At 35.6% G+C, this 26,400-nt stretch overlaps 1 protein-coding gene across 7 annotated transcripts in view; it reads right to left on the bottom strand.

The window, feature by feature from the left end:
* PHKB (phosphorylase kinase regulatory subunit beta) overlaps positions 1-26,400 on the bottom strand; it is a 269,902-nt gene that overhangs the window by 19,804 nt on the left and 223,698 nt on the right. For 6 of the 7 annotated variants that reach the window (XM_045442642.1, XM_045442644.1, XM_045442645.1 and 3 more), the window contains 10 exons: positions 23,060-23,143; positions 22,395-22,499; positions 20,870-20,952; positions 20,580-20,670; positions 15,002-15,063; positions 14,753-14,915; positions 13,494-13,575; positions 11,538-11,595; positions 9,109-9,199; positions 6,085-6,287 (listed from right to left, as the gene is read on the bottom strand). In XM_045442642.1, the coding sequence (XP_045298598.1) occupies positions 6,085-6,287; positions 9,109-9,199; positions 11,538-11,595; positions 13,494-13,575; positions 14,753-14,915; positions 15,002-15,063; positions 20,580-20,670; positions 20,870-20,952; positions 22,395-22,499; positions 23,060-23,143 (1,022 nt within the window). Of the gene's footprint in view, positions 1-6,084; positions 6,288-9,108; positions 9,200-10,132; positions 10,224-11,537; positions 11,596-13,493; positions 13,576-14,752; positions 14,916-15,001; positions 15,064-20,579; positions 20,671-20,869; positions 20,953-22,394; positions 22,500-23,059; positions 23,144-26,400 lie in introns of all 7 variants that reach the window. The other variant, XM_045442643.1, reaches the window with a different exon arrangement.

Raw genomic sequence — 26,400 nt, 5'->3', positions numbered from 1 at the left:
GACAGACCTAGAGCAGAAAGCAGTTGATTGGAGATCTTTACAGTAATGGGCCTGTCAGGAACTTGATCTATTTCAACATGAAAGCTGGAGCACAAATCAATAATGAGACAGCAAATCAAATCATTATCAGACTAGAATACCGTTCCTGTGAGCAGGTTAATTTTGTTCACAGGAGTGCCTATCGCAGTAATGTTGAGAAATCGCACTGGCAGGATTAACCTTGGAAAAAAGAGAAAAGAAATACTGGTTTAAAGCAACTGAGGCAGTGGGTGATGTAAATAAATACATTAAAAAAAAAAACCCAAAACCTCAGAGAGAAAGGTTAAAACAGAGAGATAAAAGTATACATAGGGCTGAGGAGTTCCAGGTATGTGTGCTGTGACTAAGACAAATGTCCTTATATCTTATGTCCATTCAGCCTAGTGAGTGTTGGCATCTTGGGAAGAATATGGTGTTAAAAGCTAACTGAACTATCAATCTCTTTATTCATAATCAATAAGAGAAACAATAGTAAAAATTTTGATGTGAATGAGTCCGAAACGCTTTAATTAACTAAGGAAGTAAAACAAAGAATGTTTTCTATAACACTACCCCCTTTTTTTTTTAAATCATGCTGCAATCACGATAATACACAAACAAGTGACTTAGAGGAGCAACAAGTTCAACAATTTATAAGAAACTTGACATTCAAGGACCCTAAAAATAAATAATTTGCTCATCATTAAGCAAACTAAAACCTTCCAGGAACTAATTCAAGGTAAATTCTTGTAAAGAAACATGTGTTTGCTGCTGGTAGTAAACTAACACGCAAGGAAGCCATTCACTTAAGGGAGCTGAGGTCTGAGTAAAACTGATTAGGATAAAATGCAATAAAAAGATATTAAAAAGATACAAAAAGATCTTTCAGAGGGACACTATCAAAAGCTCCACAGACAGGATAACTGTGCTGCTCTCATGTTGTCTACATCCCTAGAATACAAACAAGGTTCCAAGACCTTTCTGTCAATGTGGTAGAAGAGCACTATGGGCACAGGTGGTTGCCAAGTATTTCATGAGGGAAGATCAAGTGATGGAGGGGTGTGACCATGTCAGATGGCAGCAGAGAATCCAAAAGGGATTTTGACTTAAGGTTTCTGTGTGAAATGCTTGGGGATCATTTGCACTGGGTTCTCAAGGAGAAACAATCATGGCAGAAAGGGATACCTTGAGGGTGAATGTATCTTGTGGGATCAGAGGGTCTTTGCAAGCCTAGGACTGGAAGATATGAGAGAGAGAGAGAGAGAGAGAGAGAGAGAGAGAGAGAGAGAGAATATGAATGTGTGTTGGATGTGAGAGGTTCCTTCTTCTTGGGATTTATGGCATGTATAAAGATATCCCTAGAGCCACCTGTTCTCCAAAAGCCACATGATAGAGGACCTCAAATTATTCAATGTCACAGAAATAATGTTGAAGCTTTGCAAAACATTTTCACATTGCTTACCCAAAATCCCCACAATCCACTGAGGAAGCCAAAGCAGGAATAGCTTCCTTATTTTATAGACAAGAAAGCTGGAATAGGGGATGGGGAAACATGAACACTGGAGACATTCACTCTAGGTTCAATTCCTGGTTCATGGTCTTGTGACCTTGGGCAAGTTACTTTGCTAAATTTTCATTGCATCTTAATGCATTTCTTACAGTGTACAAAGGGCTAATTTAGAATCAATTCCAAATCATCCCCATTTGTTTGGTCTCATGATGAATAAAGGGGCAAAATCTCATTTCTCATATTAACTTCTAACTATTGAGGCTTTTTGGTGTGCCTCGCATTGTACAATGTTAAACTGTACTCATGCCAAATTAGAGGAGTGATAAACAAAAGACAAATACCATCCGGAGCCAAAGTACATCATAATTGCTACATGAATACTTGAACACAAAATGGGTCATAAGTGGAAATCATGTGGAAGACACCATAAAGGCCATAAGGTTTTAGAAAAACATCAACGCCTGTTTCCTGAGAAAACAGCAACAGTATACATAAGTGAAAGCACACACGAAGTACTTAAGATCAAAGAACAAGAACTTTGGAGTCAGGCAGATCTGGGTATAAATCTCACTTTGACATACTGGTTTGACTAAGACAGGTTATCTAAGCTCTGAATCCCAGTTTGTTGATTTTAAAATGGTACTAGTGCCTGCCTCAAACTTATTGAATGGATTAATCAGATAATATATGTGAGTATTTTAGCATATTGTGTAGTATATAATAGGCATTCAATAAATAATTTCTGTGGTTATGTTGGAAGAAGAGGAGGAAATAGTTTATCACAGTGAACTTCTGAGTGCACTAACCACATGTTTGTTATTTATATGGGTATCCCCTTAGATCCTTATTGGGAATGCTGTTTAGAGAGGTACCGTTATAAGGCAACTCATACCATACTCTGATGTGATTAACTGTACCACTCAACTAATAAATGATGGTGAAAGTGCTATATCCTTCTACCTTCTACATGTATGACTGCATTTTCATTTAACAAAGCCCTATTTAACTTGGTAATATCCTGAAGGACACAACTTGTACAAATCAAGGGTATTTATCAAAAGTAAAAGAGTCCTTTATTTCTTTATCTAATAAGCACAGAGATATGCTATCTTTTATTTTTCCTAAAATCCCCATCACTGTCTGTCTGAATCTGCTATCTGAATCTACTTATAACCTATATATTAAACAATGCTCAAATTTTATTGAGCTAGACCTCTGAGCTAGACCTGATACATACAGGAAGATAAGATGTGGTCCAAGTCCTCAGCAGAAGTAAATTTCTCAAATAAATTACACGTTTTTGAAAAAACAGACTTCTCTCCAACTGAAAATGTACCAGTATTTAGGGCTGACCCTGTGAGTCCCACGTGAGAGGGAAATACACATTAATGAGTTAGGCAGGGACACTATTAATACTCAAAATACTCAAAATGGAAATATAATGCCATAATTAATTCCAGGATGAGTTTCAGGACAATGAATAATTAAAGTTTCATGGCAAATCTTCATTAGGAGGTTTTCTGCTATCATTAAATACTAAGTCACATGCTGCTGTCCTGACATTTTTATTTTGGGTGACACAGTTTAAGGAAAAAAGAGTATGTTATTTCTCATGGAAGGCACTAAACATATAGAGTAGCAGATACCAAAAAAACCCAAAGACAAACAAAAACAAAAACAAAACCAGGAAGAAAACTATTTTTAGAATAAATTAAACATATTTCATTTCCATGAAGAGAAAGAAGCTTCAGGTCAGATTTGAATTCAAGAAAGGAAATTCCAATGGGTTTTTGGAAGAAAATAAATTAGCCTAAAATGCTGAATAAGCAGTAAAGGAAAAGCACTAAAGGCTGAAAAACACAGCACTGGAAGTAACATCTTGGGAAACCGTTAACTTTTACTCCAAGGCTTTGTTTAGACCTCTGCCAGGATGACTATCACTTAAAGAGGCTTTCCTGAATAGAACATTTATTACAAAGAATGTGCTTTGGAAGAGTTATAACCTTTGCTTCTCAGCTTCAGAGCAATGCCTGAGTCTGGGACAATAGAGTACTTTTAATACCTTGTATGGATACAGAGAATCACATTTCCTTTCATTTACCGACAACACACAGACAACATACATGAAAGACTCATTTCTGTATCCTTATATGTAGTCAAGAGGTTGGAGTTAAAAATACTAGAGCAAACACACCGAACAAATCAGGGTATGACTCAAAGTCTTTATAATTTATTTGTAATACCTCTAAATCTTTTAAAAGAACAATTTTAAGAGATAAAAATTAAGGTCAAGTTCTATGCTGAGTAAACTCACTTCTTGATATCAAAAGAAAGGGGACCAAAGATTGGGAAATTCACCTGAAATATGTTATAACTGAAATCAGGCAAAAAGTTTAAAAATAATAATCTCAAATAAAAAACTTGAAATAAAACTGAAAAATATAACTTAAAAGTAGAAATCTAGAGAATATAACAGACACTAATTTTATTTCCATTTTTCAGATATTTCCCCATATATACATATATGTACAGTATTATTATTTCTCTTTTATTAAAAAATGGAACAATACATTTGCAACTTACTTACTGTTTCACTTAATTTATCTTGGACATTTATAAATGTCAGTATAGGCTTTCTCTTGTTACTTGTAATGGCTGCAAGGCATTTTACTACATGGCTATCACAATTTATTTAAACAATTTGCTAGTGATGGATATGCAGCTTGTTCCCAATGTTTCACTCTTTCAAACACTGTTGGAATGAAGAGTCCTGTAAAACAGGTCTAAATTCCTAGAATGAGAATTGTTGAAACAAGAGGTTGGCAGATCCTGCCAAATAAGCAACTAGTTTTTTTATATGTAATTTTTTGAAGGAAAAACTAGGTAATCATTTCTCATAAAGTGCTTCATACTCATGTGCAAAACTAAAACCTTAGTTGTAATGGTAAACAGAAAAAGAAAGGTAGGAATGAGTAAGTCAAAATAGAGAGGAAATGGCACAAATGAAATGAAATGAAAGGCACAAATGAAAAGATAATCTAAGATTGAATTAGAAATAAATACAGCATAAATCCTGAATATAAAAGATATATCTATACTAAATGAAAAAAGAACATTAAAGGTAAAAAGATAGAAGACAGTATACTAAGCTAATAATGACAGAAAAAGAAAGCAGGTATGGCAGTAATATCAGTCAAAAAATAATTCGTTATGCACACTCAAGTATTTACAGATTGAATGATATGATGGATTTGTTTTAACCTAGAGGGGGTGTTGGTAGGGTGGGTCATAGGTAGGGCATAGGATGATATTGTTGAAACTGAGTGAAAGTATGGGCACATAAGATTTTATTACTAGTCTCTATACTTTTGTAGATGTTTGAAATTAAAATATTTTTAAAAGAATTCAAGTAGAAAATAAATGGCACAAGGGAAGATATATTTTTAAAATTATAAAGTCCCACAAACAAACAAAAAAAACCCTTTAAAATATACAAAACAAAACTGATAAAAATGCAAGGAGGAGATAAATCCATAACTAAAATGAGAAATTAATATGTTTCACCAAAAATCAAGTAGGATAGAAATAGTAAAGATACTAACGATACATTAATATAATTAGGAGGTTATACACTTATTCATACTCACACACACTCACATATATTTGTGTCTGACAGACTATATATTCTTTTTAAACACTTAAAGAACATCCCTCAATTGGCCATATATTAGATTACTTTATATGTGCAGTATTGTTTGATTCTTACAATTACAATATATTCATGTATGTTACAATAAAAATATGTTAAATAAAAGCATTTATACTTTATTTGGTTGTGGTAGTGTTTTAAAACATATTCTCTCATTTCATCTCACATAAAACAATGAGTCTGGTATGAAAGTGAGGCTAGAGAGGCTCAGCATCATTTATCTCAGGTCACTAAAGTGGTAAGTGGTGGCCAGGACCCACACTCAATTCTGAATGCTGAAGCCTCGTCAACTGGCCCTACCACACTGCCTCATAAAATTCTTGATTAAGAGGATTCAAGGTTGTCAGATCCTTACTTTTAATTTCTCCTCCAAACAGAACATTTATGATTTTAATAATTAAAAATTAGATTCTGGTAGAAAATGGATGCAGCAGAATATTGTTAAAAGAACAAAAATTTTACTTGAGTGTATATCTTCCTCACACCCAATTTTACTGAAAATCATTCTTCTCTTAAGCCTTATCCATTTTATTTATAGAAAGTTTTACAAGTATTATGCTTATGTTTTGTTGTTGTTTTCTTTTTAAAACATGATGTAGCTGTTTAAATCCCTGGAGCTTGATTTTCCAGAGAACAGTTACGTCGTTATGTCTAACACGGGAGTTAAAAAAACAGGAAGATTCTTTCAGTTCATATGTATTTATTTCTTCAAACCACCAGATGTTGCCTCTATTACTTCAGAGAAAGATGTGCTTTCCTAGATACGCACCAGGCCTGGGGTAGGCCAAGTCTGTTGGAGGACACCTTGAACAATTCTGTTTACGCAAACACAAAGCACTTTACTCACCCAATTCGTATTTTCAGCATGCCACTGAATAACTCAGGGTTATTGGAGATGATCCAGCCAATATGGATGACCAGTTCTTGCTGAATGACCGCCTCCCTCTCATCATGGGTATTACACTTGTAATAGATGATGTTCTTAATCACTCTTGGAGACAAAGGATTAGAGATAACCTCTTCTTCATGCCCAAAGGCACCCAGAGTTACCTATAAGTAGCAGAATTTTATTGCAAAAACTTCCTAGCTACTAAAAGATAAAAGAAAAAAAAAAATCAAGGCTCAGGATGACTGGCAGGCTGAAATTACTCTATGCGAGCTAGGGAATTAGGTAGAATAACTGTTCCTGCTATTTATTAAAATGGCTTTCAAAGTGTGACTCCCACTGGAGTTCATGATGGTTCACAGTCTGGTGTAAAATATGAGGGCAGGTAAGGGTCCCAGTTAGGGGAGTGAAGGTGAGTGGATAAAAGCAGGGAAGGAATATAAATAACTATTAAGAGAAAATTATTCTGAATGACTTTAGTACTAGAAACTCCCCAGAGAAACCAAAATACATTGGATAGTTTTACTTTACTGCACAGTCTATACAATTTAGTATTTGAGAGTATATTTTTCACTTCTTTTATAGTTTCTCATGTGGAACTTTTGCTCTTTAACGCCACTATAACCTTTTCAAAGGCAGATGCAAGGTCATATGGTTGTAGTGTAGCCCCCACTTTTCTTGGCATAGTGTTAGATACCTAGTGAGTATTAAAATACTTGTTGATGTATCTCTCACCTGTGGAGAGGGATAAATGAGGCTGCCCACAGGCCTAGGAAATGAGAAAGCACAGAGGGAAATGACAACAAATACTCAAAGCAGAGAGTGCTGCTGAAGCTGGCAAGAGGAATACTGGGTTTCTCTCTCTCCTCTCTCCTTGGCATCTTGTCTCCCAGAAGAGTCTGCCTTCCCCCTCATTACCCTTCTCTTTCTCTCTTCCATGGACAGTGCACGATTATAAGAGGCAGGAAAATGAAGAGCTTATCAAAGGGCCCTTGTATTTTCAGAGATGAGGGGAGAGAGCAGAACATGGGGTCTTTTGCCCCAACTCTGTGATGGAGTGAAAACTGAGAACTGCTGGTTTATTATATCACAAGTGGTACCAACCAGTTAGTCCAAGTGCGATTACTTTTATTAAAATGCCAGTGTGTAAAGAAGAAAACAAATAGAAGGCACATTACTGCCTCTGGAAGCATTGATGACTAAACCACTATTTCATTCCAGAGAGCTTGAGGTGATCTGAAAGTGCTTTGTTTAAACAGTATTAACTTTCAGCATTTCATGAATCAGAGAATGCAAACTTTGCTCCATTCTCATTTCTTTTTTGTAAAGGGGTAAGATGCAGTCAGTGAATGGACTTCATGCACCTGAACTATCAGCCTCCCAGGCTTACTCAGCTCGTAAGTGACTATTTCCCTGGGACATGTGATGGTCTGATGGGCAATGGTCCAGCCACAGCCTCAGGACAGGTTCCAAGGCTTCCGGGATATGGGGAGCAGAGTCTCAGGATCACAAGCTGCAAGAGCCTCTATATAATGCAAAGAATGGACATGACTAACCTACCCTTCTCCAAGTGTCAGGTGCCATTTGGAGACGACAAAGACCTCCAAAACCCTCTCATCTATTCATAGACAGTAGAATTAACTGTATTTTCAAATATACTACAGGGACCTAAAATCCAAGGAAAAGTAGCTTCCCAAAGCCCATTTACTTTCTTTCAGAGGTGGTTCAGTCCAGGGCAATAGTATGAGACTATGGCTGGAGGTGAGGACCGTGGTGAGGAAGGGCACTGGATAAGGTACTTCCTGTACCTTGGTCTATGTAGCTGACAAATGAGGATGAAAATTCTACCTCTTAATAATTTGGAGAAAATAGAGATAATAATATACATGAAAGTGATTTAACTTTTTCTTAAGGGTTTTAATTAGTATTATTGCTTTGTCATTGTTATTAAATGCTACAGGATAAAATAACTTACTATTCTAACATTTCAAGCTGGATGTCAAGATGATATAATTTCAATGAATTAAGAGCCCTGAAATGTAAGCAATGGGCTGATTCTATTAAAGAAGGTTACAAGTATTTCATATTATTAAAGCTTATTATACCCCTAGGTTATCTGTCAGGAAAACACAATAAAGCACACACATTCCCAAAGAAGAGAAAAAAAGCAAACAGGTTTTCATTCCAATCAAATGGTGGTTCAGCCAGGTAATTAGAGCTTATAGAAAACAAAACAAGAAATGAGCAGCCACATTCCACACTGCATACCCACATGCACAGGCTCAATTCAAGCCACATTCATCAAGTGCCTACTCCAAGCCAGACCCCATGCTGGGACAGGACCAGACCTGGGCCCTGACTTCCAGGGGTTCACAGCCTACCCTGGGGTAGAGAGACACACATTGAAATGAACTGGAATCCAGGGCAGATTGTGAGAAGTGTCAGAGGCCTGTTTTGAGAACCCAGTGGAGAGAAGGGCTGCTGGTTCTGCAATGGTTCTGTGAGAAGGAGCTGCTGAGAGCTGTCCCTTGTGGGAGTGGAGGAGCTACAGGGAGACGTGGCTCAAAAGGTTAAGGATCTGGGGAGTCAGTGCATTTCTAAGGGTGAGAAGACTCTCATGTGGAGTAGAAGGAAAAATGTGCCCTTCACTATTCACCTGTCTTTGCCCTGCCTATCCTAAACCTGTCTGGAGTACCTCAGTAGGGATTAATCCATTTTCTGGGTCAGCATCTTCACTGATCTAAACACAGGAACTGAAAATCACAGCTCTAAGGTACAGCAGGAAAAAGGAGTGGTCTACTTAGTAACTGTGCATTTTTAAGACCAGGTTTTGCTTGGGGAAGGAGCCTTCTGTAGAAATGCCCGAGCCATTGTTAATATGGTTGAGAGGCCTAGGACACTGAGGCTTGCTAGATTTAAAAGCAAGAGTCCTATCCAGAAACTTGTGATTGTGACCAAGTGACAGTCTGAAAATCAGATACTTACCTGTTTTCCCTGCACTAAGACATTAGTAATGGATGGGGCCAGGCTGTCCACTACTTTACTTAAAAGACTTGCTGCACAGCGCACAACCGACCTGGGGGCAAAGAAGAGAGCACGCCAGAGGTTGACAAATCTAAAAGATGATGAATGAATGGGGTCCCTGATGGAAGAGACTGAAAAATGTGCAGTTAGGTCCTCACATAATAATTTGGAGGAAATACTTAGCCGACCCTGGACCTAACAGCTGAAGTCTCCCAGACTGCAGACCATCCAGAATTAGGGAGGGATTCCTCATCCTCACCTCTGTTACCAGCACTGTTCATGCCATTATCAATTTAAAAAAAAGAAAAAGGGGGCGTAACCATGCCTTTGATGAGGAGTAGGAGGAGGAATTAAGTGAGTATTCTGACTTTGCATTAAAAAATTCATTATTAAGTATGTCACTGGTAAATGTCATCTATTCCTGTAACCACTTTAAATCATGTTTCTTTTGGTGCCTAGATAACCAAATCCCTGGATTGGGGACTCTCTTAGTACTCAATTTTAGGAAGTGACACAATGAAATACCAGCATTTTTTTCTTGATAAAGCCAGAATGTTGGAGGACGGAATTCACACTGCTATTTTTACATTTCTGGAAAAGTCTCAGACTGTAGAGAGAACAGATTTTTTTAATGCATGGCACATGCAATATATAAGACATTTTTTCCCTCAAAAGTAAAATTCATGTGGAACTTCTAGATGAAAAAAATAAAATGAAAATATAGGTTTAAAACTGTTTTCCTGTATTTCAGGATATCCATGGATGCTGTCCTATAAAAAGCATTTATATTCTTTAATCTCAACATAGATGGATGAGTAGAAAATTAAGTCAATAACTGATAAAGTTAGTGAAACAAACACTTCCTACTTTTAGAGAAGCTTTCGCCCACACACTTGAAGACCAAAAGACATACTTAACCCTCAGAATGCAAATAAGCCCACACGTTTCAAGCAGCTTGAGTTTTTCCACATTCTGTGTGTGTTACCTGTTTCCCATGTACCAGAAAAGTAGTAATGTGTGGGGCTATAGAGGAAGAAAATTTCTGGGTAAAGGCAGCCCCATAGCGTACCGCCAACCTGGATGTGTCAGTGGAAAGCCATAAAAGGGAAAATACAGTAAATAAACTTACAGGCATTTGTTCTTTTAAACATAACAGCACTCTAAATATGTGCTAGTTAATGCTTTATCTACAATCCAAGTATAATAACATAAAGCAAAAACAAGTCTGCTTAGCAAAAAATAAGACTATAGACCACATTTGAAACTTACTGGCTTAAAGAAACATCTATTGGCTTATATGCCTTACTGTGTTGAGAATTTACAGTGAAAATTTGAGATTTAGTGAGAGGATTATTATCTTATTTCTTCTGGTTGGAATAATATATTTACTATAAATCATAGAGTTGAAATACTGCTAAGAAATTGTTTCGTCAAATCCCCTTAGTGATTAGACATCTGAGGCTTATTGAGGTTATGAGAGTTTCTTATCACATTGCTTGAGATCTTTTTTTTTTCAAAATGAGATAATAATGGGTTGTTTAAAAAATACATGTACTCTTACTTTCAAAATGTTAGATTCTTCTAGTAAAATGGCTACAATTGCTTCCAAATACAGAGGGCTATGCATTTAGGCATACCTACCCCCACTGTGAATTGAAACAATTTTATCTCAACTTACCTAATTTTTTTTCAGTCCCTGGGAGACTACTTTTGCAGAACATATTAGTTATTTTACATGAAGCAACTGTAATCACTGGGATTCATTCTAACTTAAGTGGTAAGAGAACAGCCTTCTATTATTTTTGCTTATGATTAAATGAACCATTGGTCTCTTTTCATGGCCTTCTATGATCACAGAATAGATTTCCTGAATACAAAGTAGAACCTAAAGCACATTGCTGGGACAGAGCAGGTGTGGTGTAGGAAAGACTCATTAGCATATCACTCCAGTGAATATGCTCTCTAGTTTCTATTCCTATGGAGGTCTTTATTCCCAGACATTATTTTTAATATCTTGGGAGAGCCATGATACAATGGAATGTAGGCAGGTCCTTAGAAAGTAGACAGAATCATGGCCATAACCTTGGAGTTTAAAAGTAAAAATTTGGAGCGCCTGGGTGGCTCAGTCAATTGAATGTCTGACTCTTGATTTCGGCTCAGGTGATGATCTCAGGGTCGTGGGATCAAGCCCCACGTTGGGCTCTGCACTCAGCGTGGAGCCTGCTTAGGTTTCTCTCTCTCTCCCTCGCTCACACTCTTTTTCTCTCTAAAATTAAAAAAGGGTAAAAATTTGGATAAATAACCATCTTTAAGATTGGTCTATTACCTTTATGCCTTTAAACATGACAACACAAAAAATAAAACATAATGACAAGGACACTAATACGAACCAAAGCTTTTTGCTGCCAGCTCTTCTATAGACTCTCTCAATGTGATCAGAAACGGTTCCTAGACATTAGATAATAAAGTCTTTGTTGAAAAAAAAAAACCTTTTAATTAAATGCATAACATTTATTCTCCTTAAAAATACTACTCTTGAATTTCATTTTTATTCCACTAGAGTTAATACATGCACATCCATTAGTATTCTGAACTACTTGACATATTTAAATATGTAACCCAAATATATAGTGTGAATGTCCCAGCACTTGTTACTATTTACTTTGAGTATATGATTTTGGTGAGTACTTTATTTCTTGAAATTTATTGTCTTCTTAATTAATATGCAATCTAAATTTTTAACAATTAAAAATAAGTTATTTTAATTTACTAAAGAAAATAAACAGAATGCAGCAAATTGCACAAATCCTATAGACTCTGAATATATATGATTCTTCATTTATCTGTTTCAGACAACTTTTATAGAGACTCTGTTATGTGTATGATCCTTCCAATATATACTAGTCTAAAAGACACCACTGGACTTCATTCTTTGGCAATTTACATGTGGTCTGGCCTCATGACTGGCTTGTCAACAATAAATTAATCATGGTGACAGGAGAGAGTAGCAAAAAGAAAACAAGGATAGAGAACAAGATCTTTATCATTTTACCATGAATATATTTTTTATAGCTTTATAACAAATTGGATAAAATTATATTCAGATTCTGTAGATGCTTATGATTTTCAATGTAAAAGATTTTGTAGATTTAAAACTCAATCTTTCAAATATCTAAGCAAAATATGAGTATTATTCCTGCTTATAAAAATAGTTTAAAAAATAATTCTCTCAGCATTTTCATTATAAACAATTTTATATAAACTTTGTTTTATTTTAAAGCACTACTAAAATAGCCATTCTGAATTCTAGGTTCCTAATAAAATGTTTGCCTTTTAAAAATCCTATTGTTTTAGTTAAAGTATGAATTTCAATCAATGTCCTCAATATAACTGGGATTCTGCTTATAGTTTCAAGACTAATTAAAAACATGAAGTCTTCTGTCTGAAATTTGTTGAAAGTTTTTCTGCCTTTACTCAGTTAAGAAAATTAGGACTATTCAGTTGACATATATAATATTCAAGAAGTTTATCTCTTAGCTACAATAATGTAAAAACTAAGTAGACCTTATCTGAATACACAATTATGTTTGTTTACTACCAAAACTATAAGTCTTATTAATTACATTGTTGTTCAGAACACTGACTCAGTTTCTAATCCTAACCAAAGGAACATGCCCCTTTAACAGAGGATTTTCAGATGAGCCAAAAACTTTGAGTATCTTGGAATGTATTCTATATTATTCTATATAATAAAATGACAGAAGCAGATCATGATATAGAATTCAAGACTCCCTTAGAGTGACTCAACATACAAGTGTGGGTTTCAGGGATAATTGGGTTACATCCTTAATGCAGAATGGACATGATTAGAAATGATTTATTTTTGTTAACAATGTTTAGAGCACAATTCTATTAAATATCATGTTCCATTTCAAATGGCTGCTGCAGACCATGAAGGAGCTAATTTTTATAGCTTTAATGATTCAATATTATTCTTAAAAACAGACAGAAAATAAAACTGGAAACAGAAACTGTCAATAAACAACTATGAAAGAAGTCATCAAAGGTTAACAGTCACAGGCAGAATGAGGCTCTAACACCATTCAGACAATCAGAGAAACAATCAAGCATCACTGCATGAAAGCAATTTAGGAGTTCATACATCAGTCTATTCTACTCTAGGGGGTATGAATAAACATTTTCCATTTAAAGGTTAAAAAAAAGCATTTAATGGAGGATAAAATAACATAACATTTTAGTATCTATTCATAAGGTATATTTGATATATACCCAAGAATAGAGAGATCTCATTATTTAAAATTTTTCTGTTAGGCATGTATATTTACCTTCCTTGGTGATGAAGTTGGGGCCTTCTCTTTTGAGCAGTATACCCAGCAGGATGACTTGGCTAGCCAGACAACTGCAGTCCTAAAAATACAAATCACTGTGACTAACTGGAATAAAATGGGTACAAAATTTACCACAGAAATGTAACCACATGATGCAGAGAGGAAATCTGCCATGGAATTGTTACTGATCTGCCAGATCTGCCAGATCAATTGTTACTGATATATTACCAAGCATCAGATGACATTATACAACTATTTATCTAAGGTGTCTTGGAGACAGAGAGTAGACAAGTTGGCTTCCTCATGTGGTAGTATTTAATAATCAAATTTTCCAGTAAATAAGATAAGCAAGGGATAGAAAATGTCTACAAGCACTAATACTTGATTAATACTTGATTCTGTCACTCTCTGAGAAATTTGGCCATGCCATTCAACCATTCCCTTTTGTACATTGCTTATTCATAAGTGAGAGACCATGTTGCTATCAACCTATTATGAGGAGATGGATAAAAGAAGACGACATATATAGAGTGCTTTATATGTATTATGACACCATGCTATGTGTTTTATGCCTACCATATCATACTCATGGTAATGGAGATCTATAGATAATGTCAATCAATAACAAGGACTACTAATGTCTGGAAAGATATATATTTAACCTACATGCTCAAATTTGTGGTACAGCCCAATAAGATGTCATAGTATTTTAGTTCTATCATTAGAATTTCATTTCCTCGAGTAACTACTATACTCCACTCTTGCACTACCTCTTTTAAAATGCAAATAATCTTAGGGAAGGTAAAAATTAAGTTGGTAACATAATATTCACATGGATGTGGTCATAGGATTGCTTTCCACAGTGACTGGAGAGACTTACAGCAAACATTAAGACCTAAACACTAGGGCAGGAGAGGAGATCTAAGTTGGGAAAAAGAAGGGAAGTGTACTAAAAGAGAAGTCTGGAGATCCCAAAGGGAATTATTCCTGACATAACTTCTTTAATGGCTCATACAATACCTTCATACCCAAGGCAACCCAATTTATCCCTACTCCTTAAGCATGTTTAAGATGTCCATGCTAATGTCTTAACAATGAGAACAATCTCTCTCATTACTGCCCCTAATATAGAGAGGCCATCTACCCAGGCACTTTTATCTACCTTCTCTGAGAGGACAAAAGAAAGATGGCTTGCCCCTGAGAATTCCTGCCTGCCAACCTCACTCAGAGCCATGTGGGAAATACATCTTCCTCACATTCAGTTTTTGAAGAATTTCATGGGTGGGCTTGTTCTTCCATTCGGTAATGGCGACATCTGGTTGCTGTTCTAGTTCAGGAGTACTGGGGGTACTGCTTTGTCGTTTGACTTTTGAATGTTTGGGAAGTTCTAGTTCCTCAAAACTCTTAAATTCTGGAAGCCTAGAAATTAAAAGAAAAAGTTTCAGGTTTCCTGTATTTCTAATTCTAATTTCCTGCTTTTCTAATAAAAACCCAAAAGGACTTACTCTTCTGTGTCACTGATTCGTAGGAAGTCAAGTTGTTCTACTACAGCTCCAGATATTAGTGTCTGAAATGTAGTTGAGAAAAATCACAACTCTTAAATTCATGAAGCCATACACTTATGATCTGTAGTATGTAATACTTCAAAAAAGTTTACTTAAAAAACTACACACAACTCTTTTAAGTAATTTCTTAAATGAGCACTCTAAAATCAGATAAGTTTTCATATACAACAAAACCCTCTTAAAAAGAGATCACATAGGGGCACCTGGGTGGCTCAGTCAGTTAAGTGTCCAATTTTGGCTTAGGTCATGATCTCATGGTTTGTGAGTTTGAGCCCTGCATCAGGCTATGCACTGGCAGTGCGGAGCCTGCTTGGGATTCTCTCTCTCTCTGCCCCCCCACCCCCTCAAAATAAATAAATAAACTTAAAAAAGAAAAGAACATACAAATCAAGCTACAAGTTCATGGGCCATAATAAATAGGAAAGTCAACATGAAAGGAACTGTATTTTTTCTCTATTCTTAGAAGTGTGGGCATTTACTTTTAAGCTAGAATTAAAATTCAGTACTATTAAAATGTTTAAAAATAGTGTGAAATAAAAAAAAACAACTAGAAATGCTATAATTATTTTGGGAAAAATGATGTGAAATTGCACTATGAATTCTGTTACCATAATATTTCAGGGACATCCAATGATGGGATACTGCCAATCTCCATTTTCAGGAACATGAAGGTGTTGATTATAGAGGCCAGTGCTTCTCTACATTCTGGCAACCCATATTCAGATTTTATTTTTCATTAGTTCCTGATTATAGGTTAGCAAACTAAATAAGGCCAAACTCAAACACAGTTTTTGTTGGTCCATGGTTCATGGGTAAAGAACATAAATGAATGATAACCCACAATGGTGTTTTTAGCAATATGTGTCGTTTTTAATTATCTGATGAACTGTCAGATAAAATTGAGAAATGTACTGCATTAAAAAAAGCCATAAGATTATTGTTTTAAAAATAAGGTTATTCTTTAATCAAAACTGTCTTATATATACTACTTTTTTTGTTTTCACACTGTTCTTTTCAAATATGAAGCAACATGACACAGGAAATGTTTCACTTGTTGGCTAACCACCCAGAGTTGTGCTGCCTTCTCCTCTACTGGAAACTCATAAACAAAAGTAGATCTCAATCAACAAATACCCACTACAAATGTCAGGATGGACATATTACCAGCAATCATACTAAAGTCTCCGTGCAGAGTTTGAGTGAAGAAGGCCAAACATACAACCGATCTGCACATTTTCATGTGGCCCAGCAATACTCAGGGTCTGAGAACAGTCTGTACCTGGGCAGATAGCAATGTTGAGCATAACAGAAGTCTGTTGAGTAATTATTTCCTAATATTCAGGCTTACATCTCCACATCTTACTCTCTGGTTTGTTAGACAAATATTTATTGAACACCTACCATGTTCCAGGCACTCAACTAGGTATTAAGAATATAGCAAGAATAAAATACACAAAATCCTTGCTTTCTTGAAATTGACCTTAGGTATGTGTAGGAAGTAGACAATATAAACAAAAAACTAAATATGTTCTATCTGATGATGTTAAGGGCAAAGTAGAAATAAGAAAAGTAGAGGATGGGAAGTGGGGTGGGGGAGTAGGAGGAGGAAGGTTTGTCATTTTATACAGGTGATCAGAAAAGGCTTCTCTAGTAGGGTGACATGTAAACGGAGACTGAAGGAAAGATGGTAGTCAACAATATCGATCTTAAGGAAGGATGTGTTGGGCTGAGGGAATAGCAAGTGCAAAGGTCCTGAGGTAGAAGCATGCTTGATGTGCTTTAGGAGCAGTAAAGAGGAGAATGTGGATAAAGTACAGTAGACAGGGAAGATCATTAGGAGATGAGGTCAGAAAAAAAGGTCCAGATCATGGACAGCACAAAGGCCACTGGAAGGACTTTGGTTTTCATTTTAAGTGAGAGAAAGTCATTGGAGGCTTAGGATATGTGGCATAATCTAACTGTCTTATGACCAGGCAGAGTATGAAGATGCTAACTGTCTTATGGCCAGTAGGAATTTAGGAAACTGCTGTAAAAATATAGGTGAGGTATGATGGTAACTTGGGCCATGATGTTAGTGTTAGAGGTGATGGAAAGTGGTTAGATTCTGGATATAATCTGAGGGTAGAGAAAACCAGATTTGATAATGGATTGTAAAAGTGTAAAGTATGAAAAAAAAAGAAGAATCAAGAATTATTTGATGCTAAAGCTAATAGTTAATTCTGAAAACATAAGAAAAATCATTTTAATATTTTCTATTTTTAGTCTATCCACCCTATGTACTGATTAAGCCCATAAGGTAAATGTTAATAGGCAAATGTTAAATTCCATTAATAGTCTCTAGAGCTTTACATTTTTTTTTTAACATTTGTTTATTATTGAGGGATGGAGAGACACAGAGTGTGAGCAGGAGAGGGGTAGAGAGAGGGGGAGACACAGAATCTGAAGTAGGCTCCAGGCTCTGAGCTGTCAGCACAGAGCCCAAAGTGGGGCTTGAACTCATGATCCGTGAGATCATGACCTGAGCCGAAGTCAGTTGCCTAACCAACTGAGTCACCCAGGCACCCCTCTAGAGCTTTAGATAAAAAAAAAAAAAAAAAAAATCAGTTTGTTAACAGAGGCTCCTAAATTAGTTTTATAAAAAAGCTTTACTAGGCATTAATACTTTAGTTCTGATGGTAATTAAATAACCTAATATTATTATATATATGTCAAATGAAATATAATATTCAAAAAGGTATCCTGCTCTGCAATACCTAATTCTATCCTATGAAGATCCTTTCTAGCTGAACATTCTACCAAAGACTGTACTCCATCCTGTCATCCTGCATCCCTACCTGGCTTTTTTCTTTTTCTTTTTTTTTTTCTCACTATTTTATCCCCAGTGCCTAGAGAGGGAGCTCAATCAATATCTGTTGAATCAGTGAACCAATATTTACACATTTCCTACAGAGAGAACAGTAGTGAGCAGATCACTCTGGGAATTCAGAGATGAATCAAACTTGGCCTGAAAGAGTTTTCAATCCACAGAGAGAAGCAGACACAAGAAACTAGCTACACCTAAATTAAGAGCTATAGCAAAGGTTCAAGCAAAATGCCACAGAAACACACTGGAATGAAAAATTAATTCAACCTTGGAGACTTCACTAAAGAGGTGACATTGACCTAAATTATAAAATTAAAGTATTTAGAAGGAAAAGAAAAAAGAAAAAGAAAAAAAACAACAACTCTAGAATAGAATAACAGCATGAGCAGGAAAAAATTCCAATTACATTTAGGGATTTTGAAAGTACCCAGTATACTTGGGGAGTGGAAAGCAGGGCAAGGAATGAGCTAGATGGAAAGATCCTGGGTGATGAAGCTATGAAGGGAGGCTGAGGCCCAGTGACAAGAGAACCCATGGATCACAGACTAAGGAAATTTGAAAGGACTTGATATGAAATCCAAGAGAAGCATATAGATGCTATTTTCATTTACTATATTAAAGAGAAGATGAAGGCTAGGGTGGGGGGGATGAGGGTTGTTGTTTAATAAGTATAAAGTTTCCATTCTACAAAATGAAAAGAAGCCTATTCTTTGGTTAAAGACTCTGTTCTCAAGGGTATAAGGCACAACAGAGATCAGTGGACACAAATATTCAACAGTAGACTAAGGTGAAAGACTACACAGTACTGTGGGACCCCCTGGCTTCTTCCCTAACCCTGTTCTCAGCACATGAAAGCAAAATGCATGCCATTCAGACAAAAAGTTAGATGATTATTTTGGAAACTGAAGAGCCTAAGAGAAAAAAATCTCCAGATACTGGCAGCTGGGGTTTCCCCCAACAAAAAGAGCCCTTGCCACCAGACTACCTGATAAATGACTTCATCATGACAAGAATCTTTGTTCCTAAACACAGAGCTCCCAATAAACTTCTTATTCTTTCACTCTTAAAAATGAATGGATAGCTAAAGATTACCACATATCTGACAAATGCCTCCAACATGAAAATACTGAGTGCACACATGTGCGCACACACACACACACACACACAAAACAGAAAAAAGAAACCTGAAAGATATAAGGCAAAGAATAAAATTTCAAAACCTGTCTAGTTGATAATCTCAGGAAGATAAATTATAATATCTAGAAAATAAAAACATGATATTATGAAAATGGAAAATTAAAACCATGATAGTCAAAATACAAAACTTAACAGAGAAGCTGCATGATAAATATGAAAGAAATTTTTCCAGGAACCATGGCAAAAAGACAATAGAATAGCAACAGAAAGTGACAGAAAATAACGAGGAAAGATATTTAAAAAACTAGATAAAAATCAATCAAATATGCAAAACACAAGCACTGGTGAATAAGTATGTAAACATGCCATTTGTAATATTATCTATATAGGTCCCTCTATAAATTTTCCTTTTTTCTTACTCAATATTGAGAACCTACTACATGAAAGACTCTACAAGATAATCACAATTCTTCATAGGAAATAAGTAAGGCACTTAAGTCCATGATGGACTACAATCCAAGTAGTTCATGTCAAAGGTCATAAAAGGATGTTCAAGAAGAGTACTGTTACTTTTGGCGTAGGTGATTTTGCAGAACTGGCCCTAAAGTTTGGTAAGATTTTACTTTTATTTTATTTTTTTTACTTTATTTTATTTTATATTATTTTTTAAGTTTATTTGAGAGAGAGAGAGTGAGAAAGAGAAAGCACATGTGAGTGTGAGCAGGGAAGAGGAGCAGAGAGAGAGGTGAGAGAGAATCCCAAGCAGGGTCTGTGTGCTGTCAACACAGAGCTCGATGTAGGGCTTGAAGCGTGAACAGTGAGATCATGACCTCACCTGAAATCAAGAGTTGGACACTTAACCAACTGAGCCACCCAGGCGCTCCTAACATTTGTTAAGATTTTAAAGAGCAGACACCTTGAAAGAAGGAAGTTTATTCCAGGCAGAGGAAATGGCATGAGCAGAGGGGCAGAACCTCACAAAGTCAGAACACAGTAATTCATCTGTATTGGCTGAAACACAAAGTGTTTAGTAGGAGATAACTGGGCAGGGAGGCTGTTCTGGCTAATAGGGAACCACAAGGGGCTTTGTTATTTAGGAGTTGAGAAACGGTGCTGTGAGGTCCTGAAATGAATGGAGATTATCTCCAGGTTGGATATTACTGTGGAGCAGGGAAAAGAACATTGGACCAGGGAGTTAGGCAACTGGTACCTGTGCCTAAAGGCACAAGATTATATAGCAGGTCACTTCACTACTCTGGACACCAGCTTCCTCAACTGCAAAACAGAGGTTGGAGATGAGTTATTAAAGTCTAAAATTCAGGTTGGGAAACCACTCCAATTGTTCAAGCATCAGATTGGAGGAATAAGATAAACAGATGGTTACAACACGAATAGGAAGGAAGGCACAAAATAAAAGCTTAAGCAAAAGCCTTAAACAGAACATATATGAAGAAATACAGCTGCATCTGTGCCTTACTTGTCATGAAAACAGAAACACACTGAAATTCAGAAGACTACCTGTAGACGATCAACATGAACTTTGACTCCTCCAACCATTCCTTTTTTAAAGGCTGCCAACATATCTAATATGGGGTTGAATCGGCTACCTCTAAAAAATATAAACAGACAAAAGGTGCATTATTAACAACAGAATGAGAAAAAAATCTAATACTAAGTATCCTTTACATATGCAAGTCTCTCTGACACATGCTGACAAAGATATAAAAATAGGAGGAAGCTCTGCTGCCAAAGGGTTCACAGTCTTAAAGATGGAAGATGGGCATACCTCTTTTCTTTCATCAACCTACCGTATATTGTCTTCCCGGATGAGAACAAGGAAAAGTGGGCGTCCATGCATTTTCCAGTATTGCTTAATGAACTGTAGTGCATTCTATCAAAACATAAGAGTGAGGTAGAATGTAATGGCACCATATCTGAGCTGATCAGGATGTTTAACCAGTTGTGGCAAAGAGCCAAAAAAAACTCTCATATATCAAGACAGTTCAGAGTCAAACTCTGGGTAGGATAGACTACATAGGTGTAGAAATGTTCTGATACATACATGTTACAAGTATGAATATATACAAGTTAAGTTTGAAACTTTTTTGACTTTAAACTTTATTCTTAGAAGTAATCAGATTGCACATATTTTAAGGCTGCTTCTTTTTTGGTGGCCTAAGAAATACAATTCAAGAATGGTCCCAGAGGAAGAAAAAAAAAGAGAGAGACAAATCAAGAAATTTACTCTTAACTGTAGAGAACAAACTGGTGGTTACCAGAGGGGAGGTGGGTGGGAGGATGAAATGGGTGATGGAGATTAAGGAGTGCACTTGTTGTGATGAGCACCAGGTGATGTATGGAATTGCTGAATCACTATATTGTATACCTGAAACTAATATAACACTGTATGTTAACTATACTGGAATTACAATAAATACTTAAAAAAGAAAAAAAAACAAAGAATGGTCCCAGGGAGGAAAAATCAACCCAGGGGTTGTCTCTTAAAAGATTAATCCTCACTCCACATTACTGTGCATTTATTACAGCAGGTAGAAGAACCTAGACAGAATCTATACAGACCATCAGAAATGTGGAAAGAGTTTTTTTTTTGACTCAATTTCTACTGTCGTTGTCATCATCATCATATCAAAGACTTACATAACACTTCACTATATGTCAGGCACTATACTGAGTGTTTTACATACTTATTTAATTCTCAGAATATCCTTATTATTATTCAGTTATACAGATGAGAAAAGAGACTTCTCTGTGTCTTGCCCAAGTAACTTGCCCAAGTGACTTGCCCAAGATCACACAGCTGGTAAATAAACAGTAGAGCCAATATCTTAACAAATGGAATCTGGGTCTAGACTTCATGCTCTGAACCACGACTCTAAGCTTCTCTACTCTGCAAATGGAAAAGGGAGTGGAGGAAACTTTTAACTGACTGTGTGTTATGAGTCAGTTGAGGTTTTGACATTCTTCATAAATAAAATTATCTTGCTAACTCAACTTTTGTTCAAAAAGAGATAAACTACTGCTGTCATATGAACATGGCTTCCCTTCTGCTTTATAAACTATATATTTTCATTCCATTTGTAGAATGGTCTATCAAGCAAAGTCATACAACTTAATATAAAACACACTCCATCTATTACTCTAATGCTGCAAGCAATTTAACTCTTTCTCCAAAGCCACGCAGACATTGTTTTACTTTCATATTTTACACTGTGTTAACCCAGTGTCACAGACTCCAGGAGCACTCAATTTCATATGATAAAATCAGTAGAAACAAAGTCATTCAATTTCAATAAAAAGGGGCTCTGAAACTACCTTTATGTCATCTATCAGCAGTAAAACATCTTGAGACATGTAGAAATCACTTAAGTCGAAGATGATAGGGTAACAAACCACAGTCTTTCCTAGAATGCGATAAATCTGTAAGAGATAATTTAAAAAAAAATATATATATATACACACACACACATATATATATATACATGTGTTATTATGTATATATATATATATATACATGTGTTATTATGTGTATATATATATATATATATAATATATATATATATGTTATATGTATATATATAACAGAACCAAAGACACAGGTACAGTAGCATAAGCCGTAATAAAAAATTAAAACTGATAATGAAATTTTAAAGTTTCTTGATTAGATCAGTAAGATCAGTATACTAAGAGTAATCCATCTCTACTGTGATGGAAAAAGCCTGTTTGAATAAAAACTGTCATAATCAGGTATCCTACAATGTTCAGAAATAATATAGCAGTTAGATGCTTATTCATTCCTAGAAGCCTTCTGTGATATCATACAAAATAAACAGTAAGATTTACTCGTAGAAAATAATAATTCAGATAAGCAGCCTAAGTATGTAATGAAATGTGAGAATGGATGCATAGCAGATTAAACATCATTTCATTCTGTGGTTTTATAATCTGAACACTGCTCCACAAGGAAATTTCATAACCACCTTTGATGTACCGAGGCAGCCAATGGGTCTATCCGGTCTTCCGGAGAGTCCTAATTTTTCATTGATACCCAGGTTGAAATAAGCCTGTAAGAAATAAATTTATAAATTAGGCAAGAAGAATCCATGCTTTTCCTTTTTTGCCCCCTTTGTCCCCCTAATGCCCTAACTTCTGATCTTTCCAGAGGAAAAATGGCCAGGGAAACCTTATTCAATACATTTGTAGGAAAATAAGCCAGCCAATGATGTCAACTTAGATTTGGGAGCACTGAGAGATTTGAGAGCATATCTTTGCAGATCTGCAAAGCAACATTCTAAAAGTTGACATTTTTCTTGTGCTATCATAAACGTACAACTTGCAGGGTTCTGTCCAATTCATAAAAGAACACAAAGAGGCAAATGTTTCCTGTGTAATAAAAAATCTGATGAAAGTTTTAAAATTCAGGGACTCACATCTCCTACTAGATTCCGACTTTCAAGTATTTCCCACAAAAATGGAAATGTCTTTATTGATTTTTTTGATAATATGAATTTTATGAAAAATGTAAGCCATGTGCTCCAAGTGAATGGTGCTATTTACTCTCACAACCCTGTAGGTGATAACTCTTGCACTTTGATGTATGTTGAAGGAAGTGTAATTCATTGTGTGAGCCCTAAAAAACATGTGAAGTATAGGCAGGGTTACAGATTTTTAAAAATACACAGATAAATATATATCCATATTACACACATAAATCAGTATGTATATATGTTTACAGAAATGGGTTCATATACTATATATATCTCTTTGGTGTCCTACTTGTTAAAATTTAGTACTGTGGTGTTCAGTTTCAAGATGGTAAACTGAGTGTATGCATTTACTGTACATTTCAATATTGAAATAATGGAAGAAATATAAAGACCCAAAAAAATATCTGTAGCCCTTACTACTGGAAAACAGAAAAGGGTGCCACAGTGGAGAAGAAACTTCTAGAATTTCTACAAAGTAAAAACAGATGGACTTGGAATAATTCAGTTGTTAATCAGTGCCAGAGCTGAGCATTTAATCCAATTAGAAGCCTCCTTACCCAATCCTATTTAACACCTATCCCTTGATGAAGGTAGTTCCCAACTTTTTGTTATTTCAAACCAATTCAACAAACATCTCTGGATGGTGTACTATTGTTTCTGTAGGATAATCTCCTAGACTTGCTGGATCAAAGAGAATATATGTTTTCTTTGCAATATAATGCCAGGTTGGTCACCGTGTAGAAATAATGGACCAATTTACATTGGCATTAACAGTGCATAGGCCTTTTTCTTGGGTCAAAATGATATTTCATCTTAAACTACTCAATTCAAATAATTTATGGTTGACCATTTTCCCATATATTTAATGGCTACTTGTATGTTCTATAAAGTTTTCCATTTGTTCCCTTTTCTATTGGGCACTTTTCATTCTTTTTTGATTTGTAAGAGGTCTCGGTATATTAAGAATATTACCTTTTGTATATGTATGTATATGTATGTATATTACTTTTTGATATGCCTGGTTCATCTTCAGCTATATTTAGTCAAATTTGTCAATCATTTCCTTAATGGCTTTTTTAGCACTTGTATTATTCTAAGAATGGATTTTCACTCCAAACAGCTGTAAACTGCTCTTCAATTTTTTTCCTAGTGATTTTATGCTTAAATCATTTTTTAAAAAATAAGTAAAACTTTGGTTTGCAAGACTAATTCATTCCAGACACATGCTTGTAATCCCAAGCACTTGTATATCAAAGCAAATTTCAAGAACCATTGGCTCAGTTGTGATCATGTGACATTCACCATCATGTAATACTCGTACTACAAGATACTGCTCATTTATCAGTTAAAATTTATTAGAAATACTTACTTGTCTTGCTGAGCACATGTAGAACAAGTTATTTGCAATTCAAGGTTTTAAATGCATTAAATCTTTAATCTGTCTGGAATTTATTTTTCTGTTTGATGAGGGGTAGAAATCTAACCTGTTTTCCTAAGTGGAAAATCAAACCAACTGTTTCTACATAATCTACTGATTATGATTTGAACTGACTTCAAATATCTACCTCACTATACACAAAATTAATGTCTCTTTGATTCTGCTATGGTGTACACTTCCGTGTCAGAGTTACGTCTGTGTCTCTTTCTCTTTCTGCATTGTTCTCTCCCTACAGAACAGCATATCCTGGGTTGGCTGGCACTCTGCCCGGCATATAGCTGGTGCTCAGCAAACACCTGATGGATGAATGAGGGAGCATGTCCTCCAAAGCTACATGTGCTGTGAAATCTGATTCTTGAATAGCACTGGTTTTACTGCCAGGAAAAGTACTATATAAGCATTAGGATATATAGCTGTACTGAAACTATCGCACATTATGCTAGATGGAAACTCCTTTCCCACAAATACTTTCAAATTTTCTGAAATAAATGTTCTAAACTATTTTAGATTTCTTCTTTTGGACAAGTGACTAATCAACCATTTACAAGTTAAAATGGACCAATCTAGATTTCCTTTAAATACTACTCTATCACAGTAAAAGAGTTTTCCTTAACTTTCTGAACCACAGTACAGCAGGTCTATGACAGTAAGTAGACAGACCTGGAATGCTTTCTGCATTCCCCTGTGCATATTATACTGTCCCCACATTGTACATATTCACACCATTTAATCCACTGAAATAGGATATAGTAATGGCTAAATGACCCAGAAGTACAGAAGTACTTCATCCTAGGTCTGCACTATATTCATATCCCCCATAAAGCAAAAACCACACCAATCACCGCATCATGAAACGTTAACCACACACGGTAAAAGCCCTGTCCTCACATACTCTTAAGTTGGTTGAAGAAGGATGCAGCTCCTCAGAACAGAAAGATTAGCCATTGGCATAAGAATATGTGTATTAACTAAGATTTGCGGGAACATTTTTACTTTTAAAAGGTGGAATTATTATTGAGTAATACATAGAACTGTGAAATCACTACAGTGTGCACTTGAAACTAATATAACACTGTATATTAACTACACAGGAATTAAATTTTTTTTAATTAATTTTTTTTAAATTTACATCCAAATTAGCATATAGTGCAACAATGATTTCAGGAGTAGATTCCTTAATGCCCGTTACACATTTAGCCCATTCCCCCTCCCACAACCCTTCCAGTAACCCTCTGTTTGTTCTCCATATTTAAGAGTCTCTTATGTTTTGTCCCCCTCTCTGTTTTTATATTATTTTTGTTTCCCTTCCCTTATGTTCATTTGTTCTGTCTCTTAAAGTCCTCATATGAGTGAAGTCATATGATATTTGTCCTCTAATTTCACTTACCATAATACT

Source organism: Leopardus geoffroyi, chromosome E2 (assembly GCF_018350155.1).
Source record: "Leopardus geoffroyi isolate Oge1 chromosome E2, O.geoffroyi_Oge1_pat1.0, whole genome shotgun sequence".
Lineage (NCBI taxonomy): Eukaryota > Metazoa > Chordata > Mammalia > Carnivora > Felidae > Leopardus > Leopardus geoffroyi.
The sequence above is the reverse complement of the archived record's forward strand: the minus strand, read 5'-3'. Positions and strand labels throughout refer to the sequence as shown.